Below are 27,217 nucleotides of genomic sequence, written 5' to 3' on the forward strand. Positions count from 1 at the left end.
TATAAGTGAGAAGCTGCCTTGTATTAAGCCTGAGATTCAGTCATACTAATATTAACACAACAAATGATTTTTCACAAATATCAAAACAAAACAAAACACATGGCTTTGCAGCCAAATATTTTATTCTAATTTTTTTGGTCCACAAGACAGAGAAATGGGTGAATTTTCACATTGCACTTTCATCTGTCTTATATTTTCTGTTAATTTACCTTGTTTATTTCATTTTGTTCTATTTCCCCATCTCTCATTCCCCCTTCCACTACAGGCAATCTTTCTAATGTGTTTTTTATGTAAATATTTAATGCTATATTTTTGTTTACTTTTTAAGTACATGTTCTCTTAAGACATATATATGTTCTGTATACATGTATATTTGATTTACATGAACTATTGCATGATAGCCTTTGGGAGTGTTCTATGCATTTAAGCTTTTTTCTTTTTTTTTAAAGGGAACTTTATTCTTTTTAAAAAATTTTTTTTTACTTATTCATTTAAGACACAGAAAGAGCCAGTGAGAGAGCATGAGCTGAGGGGAGGGACAGAGGGAGAGTGAGGAGTAGACTCCTTCCTGAGCAGGGAGCCCAACTGGGGGCTCGATCCCAGGACCCTGAGATCATGACTTGAGCTAAAGACAGACGCCTAACTACTGAGCCACCCAGGTGCCCTTTAAGCTTTTTTCTACCTAACAATTTTTAAGATTTATCAGTGTACTAATATTTGAGAGTGATCACATTTAATCCATAGTGTCTCTCTGCTACTTTATCTTCCATAGCATGTCCTCACACAGCTGACAGTGGGGAGACACTGACTGCTATGTAGATGAGGAAACTAGTCTGTCACATGTCTCTGAGAGAATTTCTATGAAGTATTTATCATGGTTGGGATTTCCAAGTGATGAGGTATACATATTTCTCATTTGCCTGAGTCCTGTCTGATTGCACTGGCTTCATTTCCAGGGCATTCACACTTGCTTATAATTAAACTTGAAAACAACACCTTAAGATTTTTCAAAAATTATTATCATGTGGCCAGAGAGGAAAGAAGATCCAGTAATACTAGAATGAATTTGGGGGAGAATTTTATGACTCGATAATTATTTCTTAAATGTATTTGACATGACCTTTGAATAATTCAGCATCAACTGAATATTCTGAGAGGCTAAATCAGGTTGATTTTCCAAAAGGGAGATGGGAACACTGCAAATCTTGAATTTTCTCTCTAGATTAAATAAGTAGATGGAGATACTTGGAGGAAATGACAAAATACTATGTGCTCCCAGTATACCATAAATTTAACTTTGTTTTTAAATAGATTTATTTTAGGTATTCACCTGAGTAGGAAATAGAGATCCCTGCCTCTCCAAAAGTTATATAGACAGTAGAAGTCTCCAGACAAAATAAAATTATGTTGAATTTTAGTGAAAATAAAGATTATTTGAAATGTTGGAAAGCACAAATTACATATATTCGTTTCTCAATAAATAATTATCTTGTCTCTTCATAGAGTTCATTTACCAGGTCCAATTTGCATATCCAGTCATAAAGCATGTCTTTTTTGCATTACACACTCATTCATTAAAAAAAAAAAATTATAAAATGCCTACTACACAATCTCTACTGTTACAGGTGCTGGGAATTCAATAGTGAAAAAACATGACAGTACCTAATATATATATATATACATATATATATATGCTAAAGTTATATAACAATGAATTAGTCATGAATAAATCTGAAGGTATTATGAAAAGAAGACCAAAAGCTTTTGTCCCTCATGAACATTAGCATTCTTCTATGTGATTTCTCTTCTCCAGATGATGCCCAGGTGGAGGAGCCCCCTGTGTCATTTTGGGTATCTTCAGCAAGAACAAAATGCATATCCAGTAGAAATTGGTGAATATATATTCAATAATTTCTATAATTGTAATCATACTGGCCCCACAAAATAGGCCCAGCTGGCCGCCAACATCTGCTGCAATAAAATCAAAAACTCAAAAATTGAATGAATCATTTTTGTAATAAAAAGCAAATTAAACATTACTAGAATTTAAGTTATTTGAAGCTAATAAGTCAATTGTAACTGATATTACATAAGATAAGTTAATTGTATTATTTTAAAAGTTTGGTATGAATAAAGTAATGGGCAACTAATAATATCTTAAAATAATATTTATATAAATCATCCCCAAAAGGAAAAAGTTATAGAGAAAGAATTAACCAACCAGTGCCTTAAATAAGAGACAGGGGAGAGAGAGAGGGAGAACGAGAAAGCAATTATAAAACCTTTCCAAAAATATAACTCAAAGATTTAGGAAGACATGAAATCCAGGCAAATTATTAAAACATCCTAGACAATTATAAATCCATTTCCATGTGTTGAATGCAGAACAGAAATGTAACCTTCAGATGGCTTTCTTGAGTGATGATGTTTTCCAGCAACAAATTCCAAGCAATTTGGAAAACTATTTCTTTTTAAGCATTTGTAATATTTCATCCAACAACATATTAACACATATTGAATTAAAATTTTTATGTTTAAGAAATTTTAAAAACCTATATTTATCTTTTTTCTTTGTGCTTTTTTTGTTGTAAAATGTGACATAAAATTTACCATTTTAATAGATTTTAAGTGTATGGTTCTGTGGTATTAAGTACCTTCACACTTCACCTTAACAACCATCCCCACCATCCATTTCCAGAACTCCTTCATCTTTCCCAACTGAAACTCCACACCCCATTAAAAAAATCTCCCCAATCCCCCACTCTCCCTAGCCCCTTGCAACCACCATCTAACTCTTTGTCTCTATGAATTTGACTATTGGAGCACTAACTTCTTAAATAGATTACATTATGAATCTTATTCTCATTTCCCTGGGCCATTTTAGGATCATGCTATTTTTGTAAAGCATGGTAATCAAGTGTCAATTGCCCCTAGAGCTTTGAAGAATTTATATATTTCCTCCTCATTCAGGGCTCAACTGCCAGTGTGTGACTGCTGTCATTTTGCCTGTGTCTGACTATCGTCTCCTATATGACTTCCTCTAAATTTTAAATGAGATCTAGGAAATCAACAAATAATTTGTTAAGGATGTGAGCGGACAATTGTTGTAACTTAAAGGTTGAATTTTGCTTGCTCAGTCTCTTCAACCCAGTCTGGGTGGAGGTCTGAGAAGCCTGATACTCTACTCAGAGGTAGGATTGTTGAAACACTCAACAGTAGTCATTTGCTGGGGAAGGGGGTGGTGTCTGAAGGGAAAGTAAGATGCTGGGTGTGGATATGAATGTCAGCCTCTTCTTTGTGAAAACGGGTGTGAGGTTTACTGGAGGTGTGTCTGAGGAGTGGGAAAGTGTCAGATTTCTTTTTTTTTAATGTCAGATTTAAATGACAGATGAAAGACAAGCACTAATATTTATAGCACAAATGTCCACAGTAGCCAAACTACAGGAGTCCAGATTTCCATCGACGGATGAATGGATAAAGATGTGATATATATATATATATATATATATATATATATATATCATATTCTATTCAGCCATCAGAAAAAAAAAAAAAAAGAAATCTTGCCAAGACGTGGAAGGAACTAGAGGATATTATGCTAAGTGAAATAGGTCAATCAGAGAAAGAAAATTACCATATAATCTCACTCATATGTGGAATTCAGGAAACAAAATAGAGGATCATAGGGGAAGAGAGGAAAAAATAAAACAAGAAGAAATCAAAGTGAGAGTCAAGCCATAAGAAACTTTTAATCTTAGGAAACAAACTGAGTGTCGCTAGAGGGGAGGGGTTTGGGGGAACAGGGTAACTGGGTGATGAACATTAAGGAGAGCATGTGATGTAAGGAGCACTGGATATTATAAGAGACTGATGAACCACTGACCTCTACTTCTGAATCCAATAATAGATTATATGTTAAGTAATTGAATTTAAATAAAATTTAAAAATAATAAAAAAGAAAGGTAACTACTATCTCTTCTTCTTCATTGATAAGCTAAAAGCTTAAGTACAAAAGGACAAAAAAGCCTGATAGGAGATGTCTTAAAAATTGAGAAATGACTAAAGAACACTTACCAAGTAACTCAGACACACTCACTGCTTTTTGCTGCTGAGTTATCTTATAGTTTAAGTCACTATAGTTTATTTCAATGTTCACGAGATTCTCCCTGAGGATAAAAATAGAGTTAATCTAGCTCAAGATTGTCAGCACTACTTTTAATTCTTATTTGATTAAAGTAATATTCATTTTTAATTCAAATGTCATGTAATGTTGAATGAAACACAGCATTATGGTCACAAAGCTCCATTTGGAAGTTACACTTGTCATGTTGGTATTTAGAGAGAAGAATTTTTTCCAAGATCCAATCATTTTTCTATGCCCTATTCCTGAGAAAATTGGAAAAAGCCATTAAATGTAAATATCTATTAAGTAGATTGGAATATTTACATACATTTATGTAAGTAAATGAGTGTCTAATTTGAATTCAAATCTGTGTCCTGGTTTGATCCTGGAGAAACAGCATGGCCTTCCTGACTCTTGGTTTCCTCATCTGTAGTAGGGATTTTAAAGGGGGGATTTTAGTGTTGTATGAGGAGAAATTAAATAATGTGTGTAAAGAATGGCACAGAATCTGGTATATACCAGATGTTCAGTAAATGGTAGTCTTTTACTTTATATCAATAATATATTAAGCAGAGACTCTGCTTTCTTAATATTTTCTAGAAATTTTTAAATGAGACTAGAGTGAATAAAAGCTATTTTAAAATAACTCTTCAGATAGTCTTGGATACCCTCTCACTCTCTGTCTCCAGCTTAGACCTTACTTTGAATTTCCATAATATATCCAATTGTCTTGTCTTATTTTTACTTGAATATTCAATAGGTATTTCAAATTGAACATATTCAAGCCAAGCTCTTGATATTTCTTTATTTATAATGTAATAACACTATATAGCCAAGTTCATGCATAAATATTAGTTTTCTTTTAAAAATATATACAAAATCCAACCACCTCTCACCCTATTCACTGCTATTACCTTTGCCTAAACTCTTATCCCTCACCTCAATTTTTTCAATAGTTTTTTGATTGATCTTTCCACTTTCAATTTTAATGTATTTCTCTGCAATATATACATATCTTCTTTTCATCACACAATTACTAAAATAATACTTCTGCAACTTGCAAATCGTATCATTCTTTTGCTCAAAACTCCCCAGATATGTCCTAGTATACTCTAACTAAAACTCCATCACCTTACCTCTGCCACCTACCTCACTTTGAATTCATTCCCTACCACTTTTAGCCATTGCTTACAGTGTTTCCCGTCACACCAATCTCCATTCTTTTCTATCCATTCATGAAGCATGCTGTTGGCTTAAGATCTCTCTCCGCATTTGATTTCCCCTCCTTCTGGGATGTTCTCCCACCATTTACTGAGGCTAGTTCTTATATCTCCTTTACATCAGCAGTTTTAAAAGTGTGGTCACAGATGCTTAAGGGTGCTCAATATTGAGCACCAATATTTATTGGGGGTCCACAAAAATAAAAATTATTTTCATAATATACAAACATATTATGTGACATTTTCACTGTCATTGTTATTTAAATAAAGTTACCGTAACCATGTTTACATGGAACATCATTTTTACTTGAAAGGATGACTGGAAAACTATAGTTGTTTAGGCTATGATATTTGACAAATATTGTCACAAAAATGAAGAAAATGACTTGTTGCTTCAAGAGAAATAACTGATATGATTTGTAGCTAATAATAAATTTCAAGCTTAGCTTTTATGTTGCAGTTATAATTTTGGAAAATTTCTGTCTACTATGATGAGCTTGATAACTCCCAACTTTTAAAGGCTCTTCTGATAAATAATGATATTAAAACTAAATGTATATTATATAAGAAAATGGATCAATATTTGGAAGATCTGCACAACTTAGAATTTTTCTAATGATCACAAAAAATGTTCAAAATCATTCATGAATGAAAGATCCATTGAAAGTACAAAATCAATAGATTTTAATATATTTAAGTATGAAAACTTCATTGATATGTTTTGACATTTCATTATTTTCAAATGGCAGCTTTCAAATGCCACCCTTCCCTCTTCTTGACCCATAAGAGATAAGCTGATAAGAAAGTCCATGTACTTTCTCCACTGGCACCTGGGTAAGCTCAAACCCTGGGATGAGACCTCTCATCCAAGTCCTACACCATGACCACAATGAAAGGCAAAGCCAGTTGCCTCTCCTTATCCTTCCAAGTCAAGAGAGAATTGGCTTGGGAGATCCCAGAGGCTCATTACATGACCAATGAATTTTTTTCATACCCCCTTGCTGCATCTGTGGCATCATAGGCCCCAACATCCAAATCAAATTTTGAATCAAGAGTTAGTCCCACTCCTCATGGGGCAACCACAAGATTCAATTTACAATTAACATTTAAGAAATTACACTTACTGAGTTTTGATGTGTTATCAAAGAAAAGTGTCACATATCTACACAGGCTATTAAAATATATCTCTTTCCCAACTACATATCTGTTTGACCCAAGATTTTCTTTATATTCATTAACCACAATAACATAAATCAACAGATTAAATGCAAAAATGAGAATCCAGGTGTCTTTTGTTAAGCCAGAAACTGAAGAAATTTTACAGTATTCTAAAGTAATACCACTCCTCTTCCTGAATTATTTTTTGTTTCAGAAAATACTCTTTGTAAAAAGCTTTTATCTATATTGCCATATAGTACATTTACTATTGTCATTTTAAATAAATGAATATATAACATTTTCATAGTTTAAATTTCTATTGTGACAACTATTGATACAACTCACATAAAGAAAAACTCATTAAACTCTTCAGTAACTTTAAAGAATGCAAAGGGACCTTGAGATCAAAACATTTGAGAGCCACTGCTTTAGGTCTTCGACTTCCCAGGACTTCGATTATCAGCTTCCTAGGACTTGATTGCAGTCCTCAACCCTGAGAACAGTCCTCCCTGACTTTAGCTTCCTCAGCCCCTTTTTCAATTCCTTTCTATCCACAGCGCTTAGCACTGACGTGACTATACATATTTATTGTTCATTTTCACAATGGAAATAAGTGCCACAAGACAGGGTTTTTGTCTTTTGCTCATTGAGGAACCCTTAACACCTACAACACCCCAAATCTTGACACAAAATAGGTGTCCACTATATATTTGTAAAATGAAAAAAATACAGGAACAAATTGAAGATGAAAGCAATGAATGAAGGGCTAAACAGTAATCTGCTGTATAAACTGAGGTGGAAACCAACCACCTGATGATTTTCAGATGGCAACAATAGTTGTCATTCAGAATGCATCCTATTAGCAATGTTTCCTAGAACTACATGGTGTCCTCTAATATATCTTAGGAACATGGCTGTAAATCACTCTCCTAATTGTTCAGTTTTAGAAATCAATACTTCCAAATACACTTAATTCAGAATATATCATTAATATGTTTACTTAATCTCTATTGGCTTAACCCAGGGTAACAGGAGAATGTACTATGTTTAAGTAGATAATTAGGGGGTACTGTCATATTTACAAATAATAAAACAGTTGCCAAAGTGAAGGAAATAATAAAGTTGTCTTGGAAGTCCAGTAATTTAGTAATACCGCAATCTTTTTGTCCTCCATCGTGCTCCTAATCTGCATGTACCCTGATAATAGTGTTTAATTTCCCAAGCACAAACCTCATAACCACTTCCAATCACCTTCTCTCAGGCAGGCGACTTGCCTAGTAATTTAGGTTTCACTGAATCTATGCCTCATGTTGTAGTGAAATTGTTTAGGATTTAAGCCCAAGAATATTTGTTTGTGTCAGGAGAGGCACAATTATAAAATATTTGGATTTTAAAATGCCAAGGAGATCAAGGAAAAATTGTTTATTGCATTTACAAAACGATAAATACTTCCAGTTACTTGAGTATGAGTGCTATATTAAGGGGAATGGATTAGTTTGGGATAAAACGATTTCATGCAATTTTTGCTTGCAAAATTATTAGGTCAAAACAGAACAATTTAAAAATTTCACTTGTTTTACAAATTAAATTGGCCAAGATTCAGCCAAAATTCATCCTTATATTCACTTCCATACTGCCTGCCTCAGTCAAGCTAAGCTTGCTATCATCTTTGTAATGTGGTTCAGCAACTGAGGCCCTAGACTGACCTGGATTGGTCTGAGGTTGGTTTGTGTGCCTGGAAAAAACACCGACACTCTTCATGATTCAGTTAGGGGTTGCTTTGCCTCAAGTCTTACTGCTGCTAAGATTTCACATCTGCTCTCATGACAGACTGTGTTTGTTTTTTTGATTTACTACTCTTTGATTTCTGGTACCTGGGCCCAAACCAGTTTCTTAATTATATGTGTGACTTCCAACCACCAGTTCCATCTATGATTGGAACACCCCCGCATCCTGCTGCATCAGGTCAGCTACTTGCCTTATTCCTCATAGTTAGCCTCTACTATTCACAACTGTGTAAGGTTCTCACATGCCAATCATGTGATAAGATCTACGGGAGAGACGTTTATAATAATCTAAGTTTTAGGAGGAAAAGAAACCAATGTTCTCTAAGATCATCTCCTTTATACATGGGTTCTTTTCTGATTCGCCAGTCTGTCTCCAAAATCATGCCTACGTTCTCTGCATATTACGTAATGATGAGATTCAGGAGATCTCTATCAGCCAAAATGCACACAAACGGTACTTCTCAGTCATATTTATGTATAACAGAAATAATACCATGAGTAAATCACTTTCCCATATTAAAATGGAATACAAAGAGACATCTGTACCAGATAAAGAGTGTTAACAAAGAAATAATTGCAAGTGTTCTTGTCTTTCATCTTTTTACCTGCTAAGTGTTTGAAATCATACCTATCAACCCTGTCTTGAGGAAAGTACTTTTTCTTCCTGACTTTTAAAGATCACTTTACTATCTGGGCATTTACATGGGGAGACTACTTTATTTCATGACAATGAATACCAGGCTAAAAGTGAAATCAAAATGTGCTTTCAAAGTTAGATACCTGGCTGTGCAAAAGTAAATCAGTTTTTAAGTAGTTAATACATATTCATTTATATCACATAAAAGTACAAACACCCGTGTACGATGTTGCTGTTTCAGGTGCTCAGCTTAAAAATATAAGCAAAAAACAAAGAAAAGTGCTAAGGTTGCTCCCTTATTTTAAAACAAAGAGTTCTCTATGAAGTTTGACTCATAATTTTGAAGAGGCAGCATGGTGTAGCAGAAAGAGACCTAATACAATTCTCGGTTAGTCAAACTTGGAAGTATATATATCTTCCTGGAAAAATATGTGGGACCCAGTGCCATTGGTCTCGGACGTAAGTTCTTTCTGCACCACTGACTACATTTGCAGGACAGTTACTTGAGATACAGTTTCCTTGCCTATAAAGTGATAATAATAATTTGTGCTTCATCAACCTTACAGTTATTAAAACATTCAAACTATCTGCTATGCAAGTCAGTAGTTTTTGTATTTTAAAGCATCAACTACTATTAGCCAGAACTTTTTCCCCAGTTGGTCAACAAATTGAGCAAGTTACTCAAGCAGGCTTCAGTTTACCTTTCACACAATTGAATTGAAGGATTGAAAGACATGCTAAATTTCCATTATTAATTTAGTGGCAGGGATCCCTGGGTGGCGCAGCGGTTTGGCACCTGCCTTTGGCCCAGGGTGCGATCCTGGAGACCTGGGATCGAATCCCACATCGGGCTCCCAGTGCATGGAGCCTGCTTCTCCCTCTGCCTATGTCTCTGCCTCTCTCTCTCTCTGTGTGGCTATCATAAATAAATAAAAATTAAAAAAAAAATTTAGTGGCATAAGCCATTGCCTCCTTGGACTGATCAGGATTTTGTTTTCTTGGCCTTTAAAAGTTTTGAGTATATAAAATATTCATTTTAATTACAAATAATTTATAAGACTGAAAAGATTACCTGATATATTCCTGACTTTGATTTAACTTCTTCGAAAGATATTTCAAAGCATTTTGGCTTGGAAAAGTAGAATAAGATATAGTAGCAGGATATTCTGTTTCTTCACAAGAAACAGGGCAGCTAGAATTATGTGTTCCCATTGTACATAATCCCTTCAATTCAATGAGATCTGAAATGAAAAACAGGACAGGCTACTCAGAGAAGAGGACTGCTTTACAGCTAGGAGGACAGAGTTTTTAAAAACTATATCATTTCACTTTCAATGCTAAAAAAATGGTTAACGAGTTCTATCATTACTTTCTTAACAAATGGTGTTTATATTTTATTTATATTTTATTTTATTTTTTTAATTTATATTTTAATATAAATGTAGCAAAGAAGACAATATGAAACATAGGAGCTGTTACCTTTTAAATTCATTGAGTCACTGGATTCTGATCATTGTTAGAAATCAGAAATCTTTCCAAAAAGTCTCTGGACTTATTTCCATAAAATAGTACTCATTCAGACAGGAGAAAGATGGAAAGTTGTTTGTGTGATGTTGTGCTGCTTTGAGAACAAATTTCAAACATAATCCCGAGAGCCAATGACTCAGGTTTAAAGTAAACTTATCCTTGGGTTTATCTCAAATTCTAACAGTGTGAGATATGTGGCTGGGTGTTGAGATTCTCTTGAATCTGTGGACCTAGTTCTAAATCAGCCACAGGGTTCTCTGTCCTCTGTCTTCTCTTGATCTCAGCAGAGCAATCAGCAAAAGTATATACTATGCAAATGTGTACTGGAAAAGTCCCCAACAGGAGGTGATACTTTCTCCAGGGTTCCTTCGGAGCACATCCCAGTGCCCAATCTCACTGCTCCTCACACTTGGTGGATATTCAGGTTCCTGATTTCCCTGTGGTTCTGCCATTGAAACTCTTTGTTCTTGTGAACTCTTTGTTCACCAAGAACTCCTGATTAATGATCAACTTTGGGCTTATTTTCCAGAATCTAAATTTGATACTCCTTCAGGGCATGACTTTTGCATGCATCCTCTAGTGCTTTATTTATTGGTTAAAAGCACCACTCCTTCCCTCTACTCACACAAAAACATCCACTCACAAGCACATACTGTCACGAACACACACCTGTCTGGGTATTCCATTATCCTACAACACTCCCTGAAGAAACTGCATGCACAATTTGTATCTCCAAACTTTCTCTCTAGCCCCCATCAGGGATAGGCCAATGATAAGAAATTTGATAATGTAACTCCTAATCCCACTGGTCACTAATCTAACTTCTGCATATGCAGCTTGAAAGCTACTAAATATATATATATATATATATATATATATATATATATATATATATATATAAGATCCTTTCTACCCATACCCGTTCCATGAAATACTTCACAACAATAGAAAAGAAACTTAATTCTATTCCTGGTTTCCTGGAGGTATTTCCACAATGGGAGAGAATTTCCACAAGTTTTATAGAAGAGTATATAATATTATTCTATTTTAATAAAAAAACCCCAATGATTTGGTGTTATAAATATGAAGCTACATATGTGGAAAAAAATAAAGGTAAAATATGCTAGAGTGTTAACATTGGTTTGGTGTTAAGATAAACAATATGAAAGCAAAAAAGATGTTGCTTAAGAAGTTGTCCCCAGTAAATGCGGCATGTATGGTTTGATCTCATTTGCATTATTTTTAATATATGCATTTATATATAATATATGTATAATGAAATGAATAAACAAAAGAATGGTCACCTAAATAATGACAGTAATTCTCAGAGTGTTGCAACTTCTACTGATTTCCACAAGATTCTTCTCTGTTCTGAAATGTTTGAACTAGTCACAAGAAGCATGCTTTACACAATAAGAAAAAAAAAGCTATTTTGATTATACAAAATATAAAATTCAAAACACAATAAAATAGAAATAAAAATCAAAACCCTCTTGCTGTTACTTTGTCACAGAAAATCTTTAATTCAGATGTATCTTTAAATCAGAGGGTTTTGTTTTGTTTTACTGTCTATGTCTCTAAAAGCTACTGTTCTTAATTGTTTTTTGTTCTTAATTTTAAAAACACTAAAAAACTCCCTCTTTTATAGTCTCTATTCTATTTCATTTCTGGACTAAGCCATAGTATGATTTAATGACTTGTATAACTCTGAACATGTAACTGCCATGTAACTTCTGAGAATAAAGAATTACATTAAATCACTTACCAAGTGTAGGAGAAACACAGTTGTAAAACTTTTGTAGGTCACACTCTATCCCATTTCCTTAAAAATAATAAGTGTAAACATAGAGACTTTACATTTTATGAAATAAGTGATGTAAGGACGAAAATACCTTTCATCCATCCGTCCATCCATCCATCCATCCATCCATCCGCTCTTTCGCAAAACAAAACAAAACCTATAAAAACATGCTAATATCTAAAGAAAATATACATGGGGAGGAAAAATTTAAAGAGCCAAACTGGTATCTCCTTAATGCACTCTACATTTCCTTATAAATTTACTGGAGAAAAGGGATGAGGCAAATCTGAATAAAAATAATCGATGCTTATGTAGAATGTATTCTGTATCACGTATGTTTTAAACCACTTACATACTCCTTTCATCCTTATGACAATCCTATAAGGTAGGACACTGTCAGTATTCTCCCCATTTAGTTTTTTTTTATTTTTTAAAGATTTATTTATTCGTTTATTTATGAGAGAGAGAGAGAGAGAGAGAGAGAGGCAGAGACACAGGAGGAGGGAGAAGCAGGCTCCATGCAGGGAGCCTGACGTGGGACTCGATCCCAGGACTCCAGGATCATGCCCTGGGCCAAAGGCAGGTGCTGAGCCACCCAGGGATCCTTCTCCCCATTTTAAATACAGAAACTACAAAGAGGTTTAGTTTAAGGTCATGGAGAGGAGAAACTGTGTAGTTGAGATGAGGAGCCTAAGTCAGAGTCTATTTCTTATCCATCCTGCTCCACGCCTCGGTCAGTGCCTGCTTCCCATATCCATGGCCCTGGAAATGTTTCAAATTGTATGCAAAGGGAGCCTGGGGTTGTTTTTCTGACCACAGATAAAAGAATTTCCCAAAATGAAATATTCAGGGTTGACTAAGATTTATATAGACAATCTAATTTTTCTTTTGAATTGAGAAAATTGTGATGATTAGTTTGAGATATTGAAGAGCACCCAATTTTACAGCCTGAAAATAAGAATTGGAGACTGGCTCAATTTTCTTCTCCGGAAATCTCTCCTATGACTCCATGATTTAATATCTGTCTGTTGAGGTTGTATTTGTCAAGTAGATGACTTTCTGGCATAGCTTTCATAAGAATGGAAAACAATTTCATGATGTTATTTCCCATGATTCCAATTAATTAAAAAAATAATTAAATAAGAGGAAATTTGTCATTCTTTATTTACCAGGAAGCAGATAAGGTACGCATCCACATTGTTCTTGTATGTGCTGAGCTTTGCATTCCTTCAAGCAACCAGAAGTGCTGTAAGTACTAAAATTCTGTAGCTTGATGTTAGGGTTGCATTCTCCCCAAGGGTGTTCTTGATGAACTGTCTTAAGAGAAAATAAACACCTAGTTCAGGAGGTTTATCTGAGTCAATCCACACCTTTGCATCCCAAGAAGAGAAGCTAATATACATTTTTTACTTTTCTCTCAGAGTTCTTTCTTTCTTTCTTTCTTTCTTTCTTTCTTTCTTTCTTTCTTTCTTTTTTTGTCTACATTTTCCCATGTTACTTAATCTATTAATCTGAAAATCCCTGAAGGTAAATATAGCAGTGCCTTTAACACATATCCTAAATGTTCTGTACGTAAAGTGAATCAATAAATTCAGACTGCTCTAAAAATTAACTCATGTAAGAAAAAAATAGTATAATTTATGGAAATAATGTTGACATATTCATCAGTCCACCCACAAAACAGCAACCAAAATTAAACACCAAAAATATTTTATTGAGCACTTATTATGTGCCAGACAATATGAAGTGTTTTTTTTTATTTTATTTTAAAATGATTTTATTTATCCATTTGAGGTCTCTTGGGGGGTACGTCAGTTAAGCATGATTGGCTCAGGTCATGATCCTGAGGTCCTGGAATTGAGCCCTGCACTGGGTTCCCTACTCAGTGGGGAATCTCCTTCTTCCTCTCCCACTGCCACTCCTCTTGCTTGTGCTATCTTTCTCTCTCTTTCTCTATTAAATAAATAAAATCTTTTTTAAAAAATAAAGATTTTATTTATCCATTTGAGAGAGACCACACAGGGGAAGGGGCAGAGGGAGAGGGAGAGAGAGAACCCCAAGCAGACTCCTTGCTGAGTGCAGAGCCCAACATGGCGCTTGATCTCAGGACCCTGAGATCATGACTTGGGCTGATATCAAGAGTTAGATGTTTAACCAACTGAGCCACCTAGACACCCTGGTAAGTGCTTTATGTTATTTCACTTAAACATCATAGTTATTACAATAACTAGGAAAAAGAGATATTATCTTTATCAGAGGGAGGAGATGGAATTTCAGGAAGTTAATTAAGGAGATTGCAGGCAAATGGCTGGCAAATGGAAATCTGCCAGACATGCCTGATTCTAAGATTCCTCTTCTTCCCACTTATTTTTCTTCTTCCCAGGACATCTCATTGGGAAAATGCATGGCTCAACAACTTAGGGGTCTCTTCGTATTTACTGACCCCTTCCATTTCTAATGCAATTTAAAGTTACTTTGAATTTGTCAGGTTTCCCAGCTTTCACTTACATTGTATGTGTGAATTCACTGATTTTACTACATATGGACCTCCTAGTAATGAGAAAGAATGTGATATGCAACTAACTATAGAATTTCCATAGGTCTTCTAAAGGCATGGCAGAAAGGGGTTTCTAGTGGAAATATTATTTTTGTGTATATACAGTTATTAACCTACCTGATTCCCTCACACTACACCTTGCACATATTATTTACCTTGACTTGGCGGATTGTTACCCGTGCGTGCATTCCCACAGGTGACGACAAGCCTAAACCATCAATCTGTGGCACCTTCTTTGGTGAATGGATAACAAAGATGATTCCAGCATCAACAAAGCCAAGGGCTGGGTCATCAGTGAATTCCCCCTGAAACAAACAAACAAACAAAAATTTTCCCAAAATACAAATTGATATCAATTCTACACAAATTTAAGATTTAGTTTTATTACCTTGTGATGGCATTTAACTGACTTAAAATCAAATATTTCATATCACGGTTCAATTTCTTTTTATATAAAAACTGAAAATTAAACAGCTAAGACATACTTTTCACGGTTGAATCACATGTTCAAGGTGTCAACAGTTTCCATAGATTATTTTCGCCTTGGATGAATACTGTAGTACTTGCCATAACTGTTAATGGTCTGTTTTCCTAGGGGCCCTCTCCTTACCTTGTTGCCTTTTAGTTGCTTCTTTCTTGGTTGTTCTTTTTGCTTCATTTGTTTTAGAAAATCATTTGGCTCCTTTCTTCTCCTTGCGATTAAAATCTGGCCTTATTTAAAATTGAAATTCATTTCCCCCTAAGATGAAGACTTACACTATGTCTTTAACAGTGCTCTTCTATAAATTCTATGCCAGTTGAAAAAAATTAAACTGAACTTTGTTATATATTCCTTGAATTACAAGGAGGTTGCATCTGGATAACCCATTGTAAGATGAAAATATCATAAATCAAAAATGCATCTGATATGCCTAACTTAACATCATAGCTTAGCCTAGCCTACCTTAAACATGCTTAGAACATTCACTTTAGCACACACTTGGGCAAAATTATCTAACACAAAGCGTATTTTATAATAAAATGTTGAATATCTCATGTAATTTATTGAAAATGGAACTGAAAGTGAGAACCAGAATGGCTGTATGGGGGCAGTATGATTGTAAGTGTATCAGTTATTTACCCTGGTGATTGCCTGGCTGGCTGGGAACTCCTGCTGCCCAACATCATGAAAGAGTGTGATACCACATATCACTGGCCCAAGAAAAGATGCAAATTCAAAACTTGAAGTATGACTTTGACTGCATACAGATCAGTTTTACATCATTGTAAAGTCGATACATTGTAAATGGAGACATTGTTAAGTTGAGGACTGTCTATAGTTGTAATTTCAGAAAATAAGGGGAAAGAACGGGCTTGGGAATATGATGATTTTTCCTTCAAATGGGTCAACTGCATATGTAATTACATTTAATAAACATGCTTAATATTCCATTTGTAACTCAGGAACCTATTTCTCCTGAGTCTGTTATGACTCTTTAAGAAACACTCAACCGGCTAGTCTGGACAAGTATTTAAGAGCCATTTACTTATGGAATATTATTTTGCATTTGCAGGTTTTTATTACATTCTAAAAATATTTGGGAAATTCCAGTTTGTAAAATTCATGATATAATATTTGAACAGACTATAAGACTAATATTTAAATGACCTGGAAATATTAATCAAACATATGTTCCGGTAAAAAAATATATATTTATATATAAAATCAAATATATATACATGCATTACACTGTGCAGTACTGTGTTTGAGCAAAAGTAATGAATGGGGTACAAGAGGAAATTATGAAACATGCCTTAAAGAAAAATTCTAAAAAAAAAAAAAAAAAAAAAAAAAAAAAAAAAAAATTCTTTGGAAGTAGCCAACAGCCCCATTCACTTGGATTGGGAGGTAGGATAGTTCAATGGAATTTGGGGTAACTAGGTTTATTTCTCCCCTGTGCATTAATTGTATGATTTTGGATGCTTAATTTGTCAGCATTTCAGAATCTTCATTTATAAAACCAAAATAATGAAGCATATATCTCTAAATGTATAATACTAGAAACAGTTGTATAAGATAGAACATGAGAAATAACCTTGGTAGGGAGCTATACCAGGTACCCTTGAAGATGACAACTGCTGTATTCCTCTGGTGTCTGGACATCTGCCTCTCAGGCCTAATACTTAAGACTTCTTGGACCAAGTACAAATTTGCAGAAGCTAGGCTTAAACAAAATCAATTTATACAACATTCTTTATAACAAATATTTTTTAAATCATCCTTCAGACTATAGATTCCATGGCTTGTCAAGTGTGCATGTATGACTCTTCTCTAAAACATATTGCCTTTTTTACATAAAAATCTTTCTAACATATTCTTAAAATAGATAAAGTCATTTTAAATCAACTACATACATTGGAATTTGGAAACCTCTGGTTTCATGATTTTGTGGCATAAACATTTCTGGAGTCACAAAAATGACAGCTAATAGTATAGTTGAAAACGTCCAGGTTATGCCTCTAAATTTTGATGTTTTTAATCTGTAAAGTCAATGTTTGCATCTAAGGGGCTCCAGACTACATTAACAAAAACTGAAATAATACCAACTGTGAGAACAGTTTGATAGGGCAAAATATTTTGATCAAATCTCTTGAAACATCTGCACATACTTGTTTGTCTTGACCCCTGACTAGGTTTAAGAAAATTCAGTACCTGATTGACATTGAAGAGCAAGCTTAAGCCTCTTCCAGAGACACTCACTTTTTCCTTTGCTTGAATATTTTCACCATGATTAAAAGTAAAACAATTTCCATATTCAGTGAATACATGTGCGAAGTCCTCCAATATGAAAATGAACCAAAAAAAAAAAAAAGAAAAGAAAAGAAAATGAACCAAACTAAATGCAATTAGTTAGATATTTTGGTCATTTTTGAAGTTTAGATTGCTCTTTTTTTTTTTTTAGATAGACATCTGTCTAATGAGAATGCAGAAATATCAGAAGAATAGATAACAGTGATTCTGGATTGTGTTCATTAATAGTTTTTTTGTAATATGCACTTGTTAATTAATTTGTGATTATCTAATGGAGACTTTTTTATGTAAATGAAAATGTTTTAAAAAGTTATTTGTTTTATGTTTAGTAAGGATTCATGGAAACGTGTTCTTACCTATGGAGAAGGCTCTCACATCCTCTCTTGAGGAGTTTACCCCCTCCCCCCCACCATGTTGGGACAGCCAATCACATTGTTCTGCTTTTTTGGTGATCTTTTTCCTCCAAACGCGGATACTACAGAGGTGAGCATAAGATAAAAACTGGGTCAATCTGAATACCCCACTCTCACCTCAGTGATTGGTTTAGGAATTGACATGTGTCTTAAGTAAACCTAATCAGTTTTGCATGGGATTATTGAGAGGATACTGGAGTGTTAACCTATGATAATAAGAGGCGAGGCTTGTCAGCAGGCATCATGGCTCTGGGAGGAGAATTCACACAGGAAAAAATCAATGTGAGTCAAGAGAGAGAATGTTAATGAGGTTGTCAAAGATCCTTGGTTGAAGCTTTTCTAAAGCCAGTCTTACTCTCAAGAGTTCTCTGTTCATTACACTAATGCATTCTTTTTACTCTTTAGCTTCCAGAGGTGGGTTTCTGTAATTTGCAACTGAAAAATTCCCATCTGATACATGTCTAATACAAAATTTTTTGGTGACAAGTTGGTTGAGGGACGCCTCGGTGGGCTCAGTGGTTGAGCTTCTGCCTTTGGCTCAGGGCATGAGCCCGGAGTTCCAGGATGGAGTCCCACAGCAGGCTTCAGGCTCCCCGCAGGGAGTCTGCTCCTCCCTCTACCTGTGTCTCTCTGTGCCTTTCATGAATAAATAAATAAAATCTTAAAAAAACAAAAAATAAACATGTTGGTTGGTAAATAACAAGCAACATAGAAGAACTTCTCTAAGTTAAGAGTTTGGAACAGGGCTTCATCTCTGTCAGAGGTCTGTCAAGCATTTTTTTTTTTCTGTTTTCTGTGCACTAAGGAAGGCTACCAGAAGGATAAGGAATTGTGTCCCAGAATCATGAATTCGTGAAGTTTGCTTGGGATCACCTAACAACACGGGCTACAGAATTGCTGATACAAGAAACAGGGTGTTGAAGTGCCTACATACCCTTTGCTAATAGTTTCCAGGTATACCCAACACTATCTTAAATGTAAATTACACTAAGTATAAAAACAGGATGTTATGAGTGATTAGAGAAATATATATAGTTTATAATATATTTATAATATATTTATAAATAAATAAAATAAAATACATATATAAGTAAATATAATATATAAGTAAATATATAAGTATATAAGTAAATATATATATAAGTAAATATATATATAAGTAAATATATATATAAGGAAATATAAGTGTGTGTATATATATAGTTACATAGTCAAATGCCAGCACCTGCTCATTTTCTACTGCCTCCAAGCAAAAAGAAAAACAAACCTTGAATGTTGGCTCCTTCATGATAATAAAAATGCTGTCTTGGCATATGTTATCAAAGAATGGGAAATATTAAAATATTCCCTTGGGTTAAATTTTTTTTTTTTTGAGATTGTCCTGAAGTAAAGGTAATCAAAATTTCTGTTCTCTATTTTTTCTTATCCAACCACTTGGAAAAAGAAATATGTCTCATGTATATTCCACGCCCCCTGATGTCATAAGGCTGAGCTAATGAAATATAATCTTTGAGTAAATTTAGATTGATTCCCTATGAAAGTAAACTTTATCTCAGTATGAAACAGTACAGTTGCAGTAGTTTCTTATGTTGATGATCTTTGCAGAAACATCAAAGTGTTACCTGTGGACCACATGGCTTTCCAAAAAAGTTACATTCCAACAGAGTTCTATTGTTGAGGTAAAAACCATTTTTTTTAACAAACTCTGTAATGCTGAAGTTTTGATGACTTTCAAGAAAATCAGTAGCATCTTTAAAGCCAGAGTAATTGGACCTGATTTCCTGAAGATGGACGACTTTGTACACGATATTCCATAAGAAAAAAATAACACCAAATTTGGCTGCAGCCTCTGTTCGGAACCTATGAGTAAAAATAAAGGCAATATTCAGAATAGCAAAAAATTTCTGTTATCTAGAGGACAGACACCAAATATCCCGATCCTATCAGCTTCTCCAGCTTATCTGCTACGCTCTCCTTCGTTCATAATACGTTCAAGCAAAATGGAATTCCTAAGAGGTCTTTGTCATTTCCTGCATTTGCTTTGTATTTGTGCATGTAGTTTCATTTATCTAGAACACTTCCAAACCTTGATCTGGATGCATCCTAATGGATCTTGAAGACCCCGCATGAAGAGAGAGGTAGGAATGTGAAGCTGCTAAGAATAGAGACTCAGGGGCCAGATTTCCTGGGTTCAAATCCCAGCTCTTCATTGTGGCTTTGCCCTGCACCCGTATGACTATGTTAGAACTATCTTCCAACATCTCCATAGGATGTATCTAGTTACAATCTCAAGTTCATCGTAGAGTAGGAACTTGGGCCTCATACCCATTTGCGGTACATCTCCTGACTCAACTTGTTGATATGGGCCAACAGCCAGGACTGTAGCTCCTCCTTCCTGCCTCCTTCAGCTTCTTCAAATCCTGGGTCAAATGGGAGTGCAACCTGGAGAAGGTGCCAGCTCATCCTGCAAGACGCCTGCACCATCGAGATCAGGGGTAGTGAAAAAGAGAGCCGTACCCTTCTAGTTGGTATTTCTTCCCTTTGCTTCAGATCAGTGTTCCTTTCTGACTGTTGATCTTGCTGACTTCAAGCCCAGCACCAGAAATGGAGGCAAGAGACTCAGAAAGACAGCTTACCCAGCCCCTACATGCAGTGGGCTTAATCCTTATAAAAAAGTCCTTTCTCTGTGTCACTCACAGTGCTTCTTTTTCTCCGATCAAGCCCTGATTGTTGTAGGCATTTCATGGTATGACTTGGCTAATTTCTTCATCTCACTGTGACTCAGCTTCCTCCCTTGTAAAATCATGGTATGTTAAAAAAAAAAAAAAAAAAAAAACTTACCTCAAAATGTTATTTTGTGGATTAAGTTATTTTTCCTAAAACATTTAGAAGAGTTCTTGGAATTTAGTGAGAGTTAGGTAAATATTCATGAAATTAATGCCTCTTTTATTATCAAAGTATTTTCCCGGCAATTAAAGCAGAAGGAATCTACTTGCCCTAACTACAGTAAGTACTTTCTTCACTTTCTATTATCTTTTATATAATTTTGCTTTCTCATACAAGCCACATTAAACCCTTTCTCAGTCAAGGTAGAGTGCCCTACATGGAAAATAAAAAAACAAACCCAAACCAATATCATACATTCTTTTAGAGGTTTTCATGGTCAGGTCCTAATACAATATCTTACATAACCAGCTTTGAACCTAGATGGCCTTAAGGTTCTAGAATCCTACACATATCCTCCTTTGACTTCCCCTTTTCTTAGAGAAAAGGAAATCCATGGTGGTATTATACCTAACAGGAGTATATCCAACAACCTTGCTTCTCTTGGTCAAAATTTGGGGAGTTAACAGTCCACATCTGCAAGTGATTTGGGGGAGGATCACAGTGTTAGGCCTAACTGAACTTCCTTCAGCTCTCTGTTTCTGTGAATGATGACATACAAGGGACCTGCTCCCAAGCCCTGCAACTTTGGAGTTTCTACCCAAAGAGATTCAATGTTCACTGGATTCTTTTCAAAAGCGCCTATGGAAAGAAATGAAGGAATTCTCCCACATGTAAGAGGTATAAATACAATAGCTAAAAAGGGTAAAAGGGAGGGCATTTTAAAATATTCTCAAAAAAGGTTTTTTAATTATAATAATAATAGTTGAGACCATGAAGGTGAGTTAGGCAGATGAGCTAAACTTAATGAATAAGGTCTAACAATATTTGGAACAAAGGAAGTAAAAAAAAATTGTGAGACGTATTGTTCATCATAAAACCAAAGCGTCTTGATCTGAGTGTATTTTTGACTTTAATTCAAATTTCTAAATCTTCCCAAGTCTATTCTTTCAGAAATCTTGCATAATTAGAGTTTGCCTTGCTCTTTTATTTAACATACACTGGTAAGAGGCTGGCAAAAGAAAACAGGAATAAAAATCCATTGATTTGTTTAAACAAGTTAATATAATAGCTGGTTAATGAATCTGTCCTTGCATGTACTAATGCCTCTAACTACACATCCCCAGGTTTTGTGACCCAAATGCACACATTTCATCTGATGTCCAAGTTGATGCCTGACTCAGGCCCTCATTGAATCCCACCAAGACAGATTTAAGTCTACCATGTATTAACAAGAAATGTATATTTTGCAGATCATTTTATGGGAAGGAAAAATAGGTGAGAATATCTTCTGTTTGGATTCTCCTGGGAGCCAATTTTAATATTTCACAGTTCTCTACTAAAATAAAATCTTTGACAGGTGTTCATTTTATACTTGTGTAAGAGTCATGATTTTATCTTTTAGTTAAAATCCCTTACTGGGACGCCTGGTTGGCTCAGGGGTTAAGCACCTGCCTTTGGCTCAGGGCGTGATGCCAAGGTTTCGGGATCAAGTCCTGCATCAGACTCCCTAAAGAGAGCCTGCTTCTCCCTGTGCCTCTCTCTCTGTCTCTCTGAGTCTCTCATGAATAAATAAATGGAATCTTAAAAAACAAAAAACAAAAAAATAAAATCTCTTACCTCATATTGTTTTTGCATTTAAATAGTAGATTTGGAATAAACAAAAAAGCACAGTGACTACTGTGATGATAAAGGAACGGAACTCGAGTTACTCATTCTAATACAATTGCTCAAATAGTATCCATATTCACTACATCCAGTCATTATCTCTGTTTTTATTTTTTATTTATTTTATTCCTGCATTTAGTAGAAGGAAACAAATTTCAGAAGTTTTTACCAAATATAAGGGAAATCTGTGATTAATTTTATGAAGATAGTTTAGTGAGAATGTTTGACACAGGAACATCTGAAAGTCTCTAGAATGGATCCCACAGGAACAAAACCATAAGCAGTACTGCAATTCCTGGAATTTATCATGAAGTGTAATTTTTATAAATCTCTGCCAAGTGCATCCTGATGAGTTTGTCTTCTTTGTATAATCTTTGCCTAGTGTGAAAGAAATTTTCAAAACTAAAATTAATAAGTATTTTTCAATCAACTGTGAATCAAACTGTATCTACAAATCTAGCTCTATTGAACATGAATATATTAAGAAGGTTAATTTTGATGAAACCATTGGCAAATTTGCAAAAGGCTGAAAAACTGGAAGCTACAATGCTATTATTATTCATAACTGCAACAGATGCAAAATACAAACCTTTTCTTTTTATTTCAAAAATACATTAATGTTAAAAATTATCAATGCATTGCTCCCCCCTCCCATTTTTGTGTTATATTTGCCTAATTAAAAACATTTTTAGAACAAATACAAATAGGCTATTGTTGCCATATATTTAATTTCATAATTGTAACTGAAAATATATTTTTTTGTATAAAAGAGGGGAATGGTACAAAAATTATGTACTCTAGGCTGTCATATATACTGCATAAGTCCCATGATTAAAAGTAAACCTTTTCTAATAATTTGAGATCCCTTGGCAAAATTTCTTGACCGCAGGTATCCATTCCTGCTGATAAGGTAGTTTAGCAAGACTACAGACAGTAGGATCCAACAGCAGCCATCTTTTGCAGAGGTCTGGAAAATTGCAATGGTAAGCCTTATTTTCTCTCATGTAAATTGGAGGTGATGAGTTTAGCTTAGCTTGGTCTTCAAACGATGTGCATGGACCTGAAGGTACTCATGAACAGTCAATTTTAAGGGAATAAATTTCCAGATCTTCAACTTTCACCTGAAGTTTAAAAACAGCCTGCATTCACCATGGTTCTTCTCTCATTTATGAAAGACTTTTTGCCTGTCACCCATCACAAATCATAGCATATAATGCATACTGGTGTGTGACAAACTCAGGGCTTCTGATAGACCGATTCGCACAATTAAATTGTATCTTGCTTCAGAAAAGACTCTAAGAATTAATTTATCAAGGCTCCTTAAATTTTGTCTTGCTTTATCATGCACATATTTCTGATTAAGGTGAAGGTTGGCGTTAGACCCAAGGTGCTTGAGCCCTTGCTGGGATCTTGTGAGTTGAGAAAAGCTGTAGTAGTACAAAGCAGTATGATTTGTTATTTTAAATGTAACTAGGTTATTCTGTGTGACTTCTAGATTATTGGGAAAATCAAGTAAAGTCCACAGATAACTATTTATGTGATTTATATCAATGTGGTTTACGCAATAAAATTCTTAAAACTTCATGGAATCAATTAAAATATGTTTTCTTATCATCAATGATTCTTCTCCTACTCCATCTCATAAAATTTACATTTTTAATCTCCTAAAATAAGAAATAAACTTATTTACAGTTATGGTTTAAAATTAGATATCAATTTAAAATATGCAAGAAGAATAGTTTTTCAAGTTTCCATTATGTGGCCCAAGAACCAAAACATTTGAAGACCAGTGGCTTTGAGAACCAAACAGTAGACAGCTTCAGTTTTTTCCTGACCTGCCAATAATCTGGTGGACTATATTGGGTTAGATGCCCATGTATTGTGATTCAAATTATATACCTATAAAATTAGACTTTGGGAGATGAAAATTCTGTAACCTCTACAGTATAGATGTCACCTAAGTTCTTTGTCACATAAGAAAGAATAATTCCCTTACAATTAAGAATTTCCTTATTCAGTAATTATAGTTTCTAAAATATTGAATTTTGTTTTTGGTCTGGGTATTTCCTATATCTAACTGAACTAGAATACACTAGCAGTTTTTTGAGATAGCACCATCTAACACAAGAGCCTAAATCATTGATTTGCAATTTGAGCTACGTAAAATGAATTAAATTTTTATACTAAAAGTTATGAAAATACTTAAATCACAGAGTATTAAATATTTTCTCTGAGATCTTTCTCTTTGTTTAAGATTTTATTAAGTTATTCATGAGAGACACAGAGAGAGGCAGAGACACAGGCAGAGGGAGAAACAGGCTCCATGCAGGGAGCCCAACATGGAACTTGATCACAGAAATCCAGGATCATGCCCTGAGCCAAAGGCAGACGCTCAACCACTGAGACACCCAGGCTTCCCAAGATTTTTCCTTATTTCTAAATTAGGTGATCTCAAATTTTTCTGGCAGTGTGGTTTCAGTAGCATCCCATAATTTTTTTTTTAAGATTTTATTTATTCGGGATCCCTGGGTGGCGCAGTGGTTTAGCGCCTGCCTTTGGCCCAGGGGCGATCCTGGAGACCCGGGATCGAATCCCACATCGGGCTCCCGGTGCATGGGGCCTGCTTCTCCCTCTGCCTGTGTCTCTGCCCCCACCCCCTCTCTCTCTCTCTGTGTGACTATCATGAATAAATAAAAAAATTTCTAAAAATTAAAAAAAAAAAATTTATTTATTTATTTGAGGAGAGAGAGAAAGAGAGACAGCACAAACAGGGGGAGGAGTAGAGGGAGAGGGACAAGTAGACTCTGTATTGAGCTTGGGGTCTGACATAGGGCTCCATCCCATGACCCGGAATCATGACCTGAGCTGAAATCAAGAGTCAGATCCTCAACTGACTGAGCCATCCAGGAGCCCCAGAATCTCATGAGTTTTTCTATGTTGTATCCTTATTTTTCATTTATCTCTGAGTATTATCTAATATCATCTCATTTCTTCTTTGACTTATCAGCTTTTTAGGTGTGTGGTGTTTAATATCCATATATTTGTGACTATCCTGAATTTCTTCCTATTAATGATTTCTAATTTCATTCTATTGTTGATGGACATATTCTGAATGATTTCAAATCTTTTTAATTCATTGAAGCTTATTTTATGGCCTCGCATATGACCTAGCCTAGAAAATGTTTCATGTGCACTTGAGAAGAGTATGGATTCTGCGGCTACAGCATAGAATAGTCTACAGATGTCTTTTAGGTCTAGTTTCTGGTTTATATGGCTGTTCAAGTCTGCTCAGGCTTCTGTTTTCTTGTTGAGCCTCTGCTCAGTTGTTCTACTAATTACCAAAAGTAGGGTACTGAAGCATGCAACTATATATGCTGAATCATATCTTCCTGATAGATCACCCCTTTTATCAGTATAAACTGACCTCTTTATCTCCAGTAACATACTGTGTTTTAAATTCAATAATGAGAGCAATGAATGGGAGTTCCTGTAGCTCCACAGTCTCACCAAGATTTGAGGTCTGTTTTAGATTTTGGTCATTGTAATACGTGTGTGGTGTGGTATCTCATTGTTATATTAATTTACATTTCTCTGATGACATATAATGTGGAGTGGAGCATCTTTTTATGTGCCCCATTGCCACCTGTACATTTCTTTTTGGTGGGGTGTTTGTTGATGTTTGGACTCATTTTTTAATCAAGTTGTTTTCTTATTTTTAACAGTTCTCTATGTTTGGCTAACTGTCCTTTATCAGATATGTCTTTTGCAAATAGTTCTCTCATTTTGTGGCTTGTCTTTTCCTTATCTTAATCTCCATTGTTTTTATTTATTTATTTTAAAAGATTTTATTTATTTATTCATGAGAGACACAGGGAGAGAGACACAGGCAGAGACAGGCAGAGACAGGCAGAGGGAGAAGCAGGCCCCATGCAGGGAGCCCGACGTGGGACTCGATCCCGGGCCTCCAGGATCATGCCCCGGGCTGAAGGCAGCGCTAAACCGCTGAGCCACCAGGCTGCCCTCCATTGTTTTTAATAATACTGTGAGGCATAGATTTCTCCACAGTTTAATTTAATTGAATTCATGCCCCTTTAAAGGAGTAAATTTTGAGGCCAGTCTTTGAGAGTTCTTCTGACCCTGGGAGAATTCTTCTTGTATATCTCTTTTCTGCATTCTTTTTTTTTTTTTTTTTTAAGACTATTTATTCACTTTAGAGATAGATGGAGAGAGAGAGTGAGAGAAAGCATGAGCAAAGGGAGGAGCAGAGGAATAAGGGCAAGCAGATTCCCACATGGGGCTCTATCCCACAACCCTGAGGTCATGACCTGAGCCACAACCCGAGTCAGATGCTTAACTGACTGAGCCACCCAGGTGCCCCTCTTGTTTTTTATTCTTACTGAAAAAATAGCTGGCCTACAATTTAGCTTGTTGGTCTCATGAACCTGCTAACCTCCACTTAATCGTTTACCACCAAAATCGATTCTGTTTTGAGGGCATCCTTAGGCTTGAGCCATATACTCTGTTAAAAGAAAAGTTGAATTTCACCACACTCTGTTACAAGAAGAGTTCCATTAGGGAGAACGTCAGAGTTCTTTGTTCTTATGGCCTGCCCCTCCCATTGGGCAAAATATTTACCAGCAGCATTCTGGACA

General features: G+C 35.2%; 1 protein-coding gene across 1 annotated transcript in view; it reads right to left on the reverse strand.

The window, feature by feature from the left end:
* Positions 1 to 143: 143 nt before the first annotated feature.
* The window catches only part of ASIC5 (acid sensing ion channel subunit family member 5), a 33,326-nt gene continuing 6,252 nt past the window's right edge, over positions 144 to 27,217 (reverse strand). The window contains exons 3-10 of the mRNA XM_072771581.1: positions 19,637 to 19,874; positions 17,503 to 17,628; positions 14,966 to 15,115; positions 13,423 to 13,570; positions 12,218 to 12,274; positions 9,998 to 10,166; positions 4,075 to 4,166; positions 144 to 1,971 (exon numbers count right to left, since the gene is read on the reverse strand). Coding sequence (XP_072627682.1) covers positions 1,781 to 1,971; positions 4,075 to 4,166; positions 9,998 to 10,166; positions 12,218 to 12,274; positions 13,423 to 13,570; positions 14,966 to 15,115; positions 17,503 to 17,628; positions 19,637 to 19,874 — 1,171 coding nt within the window. The 3' untranslated portion in view covers positions 144 to 1,780. The remainder of the gene's footprint in view (positions 1,972 to 4,074; positions 4,167 to 9,997; positions 10,167 to 12,217; positions 12,275 to 13,422; positions 13,571 to 14,965; positions 15,116 to 17,502; positions 17,629 to 19,636; positions 19,875 to 27,217) is intronic.

Source organism: Canis lupus, chromosome 13 (genome assembly GCF_048164855.1).
Source record: "Canis lupus baileyi chromosome 13, mCanLup2.hap1, whole genome shotgun sequence".
Taxonomy (NCBI): Eukaryota; Metazoa; Chordata; class Mammalia; order Carnivora; family Canidae; genus Canis; species Canis lupus.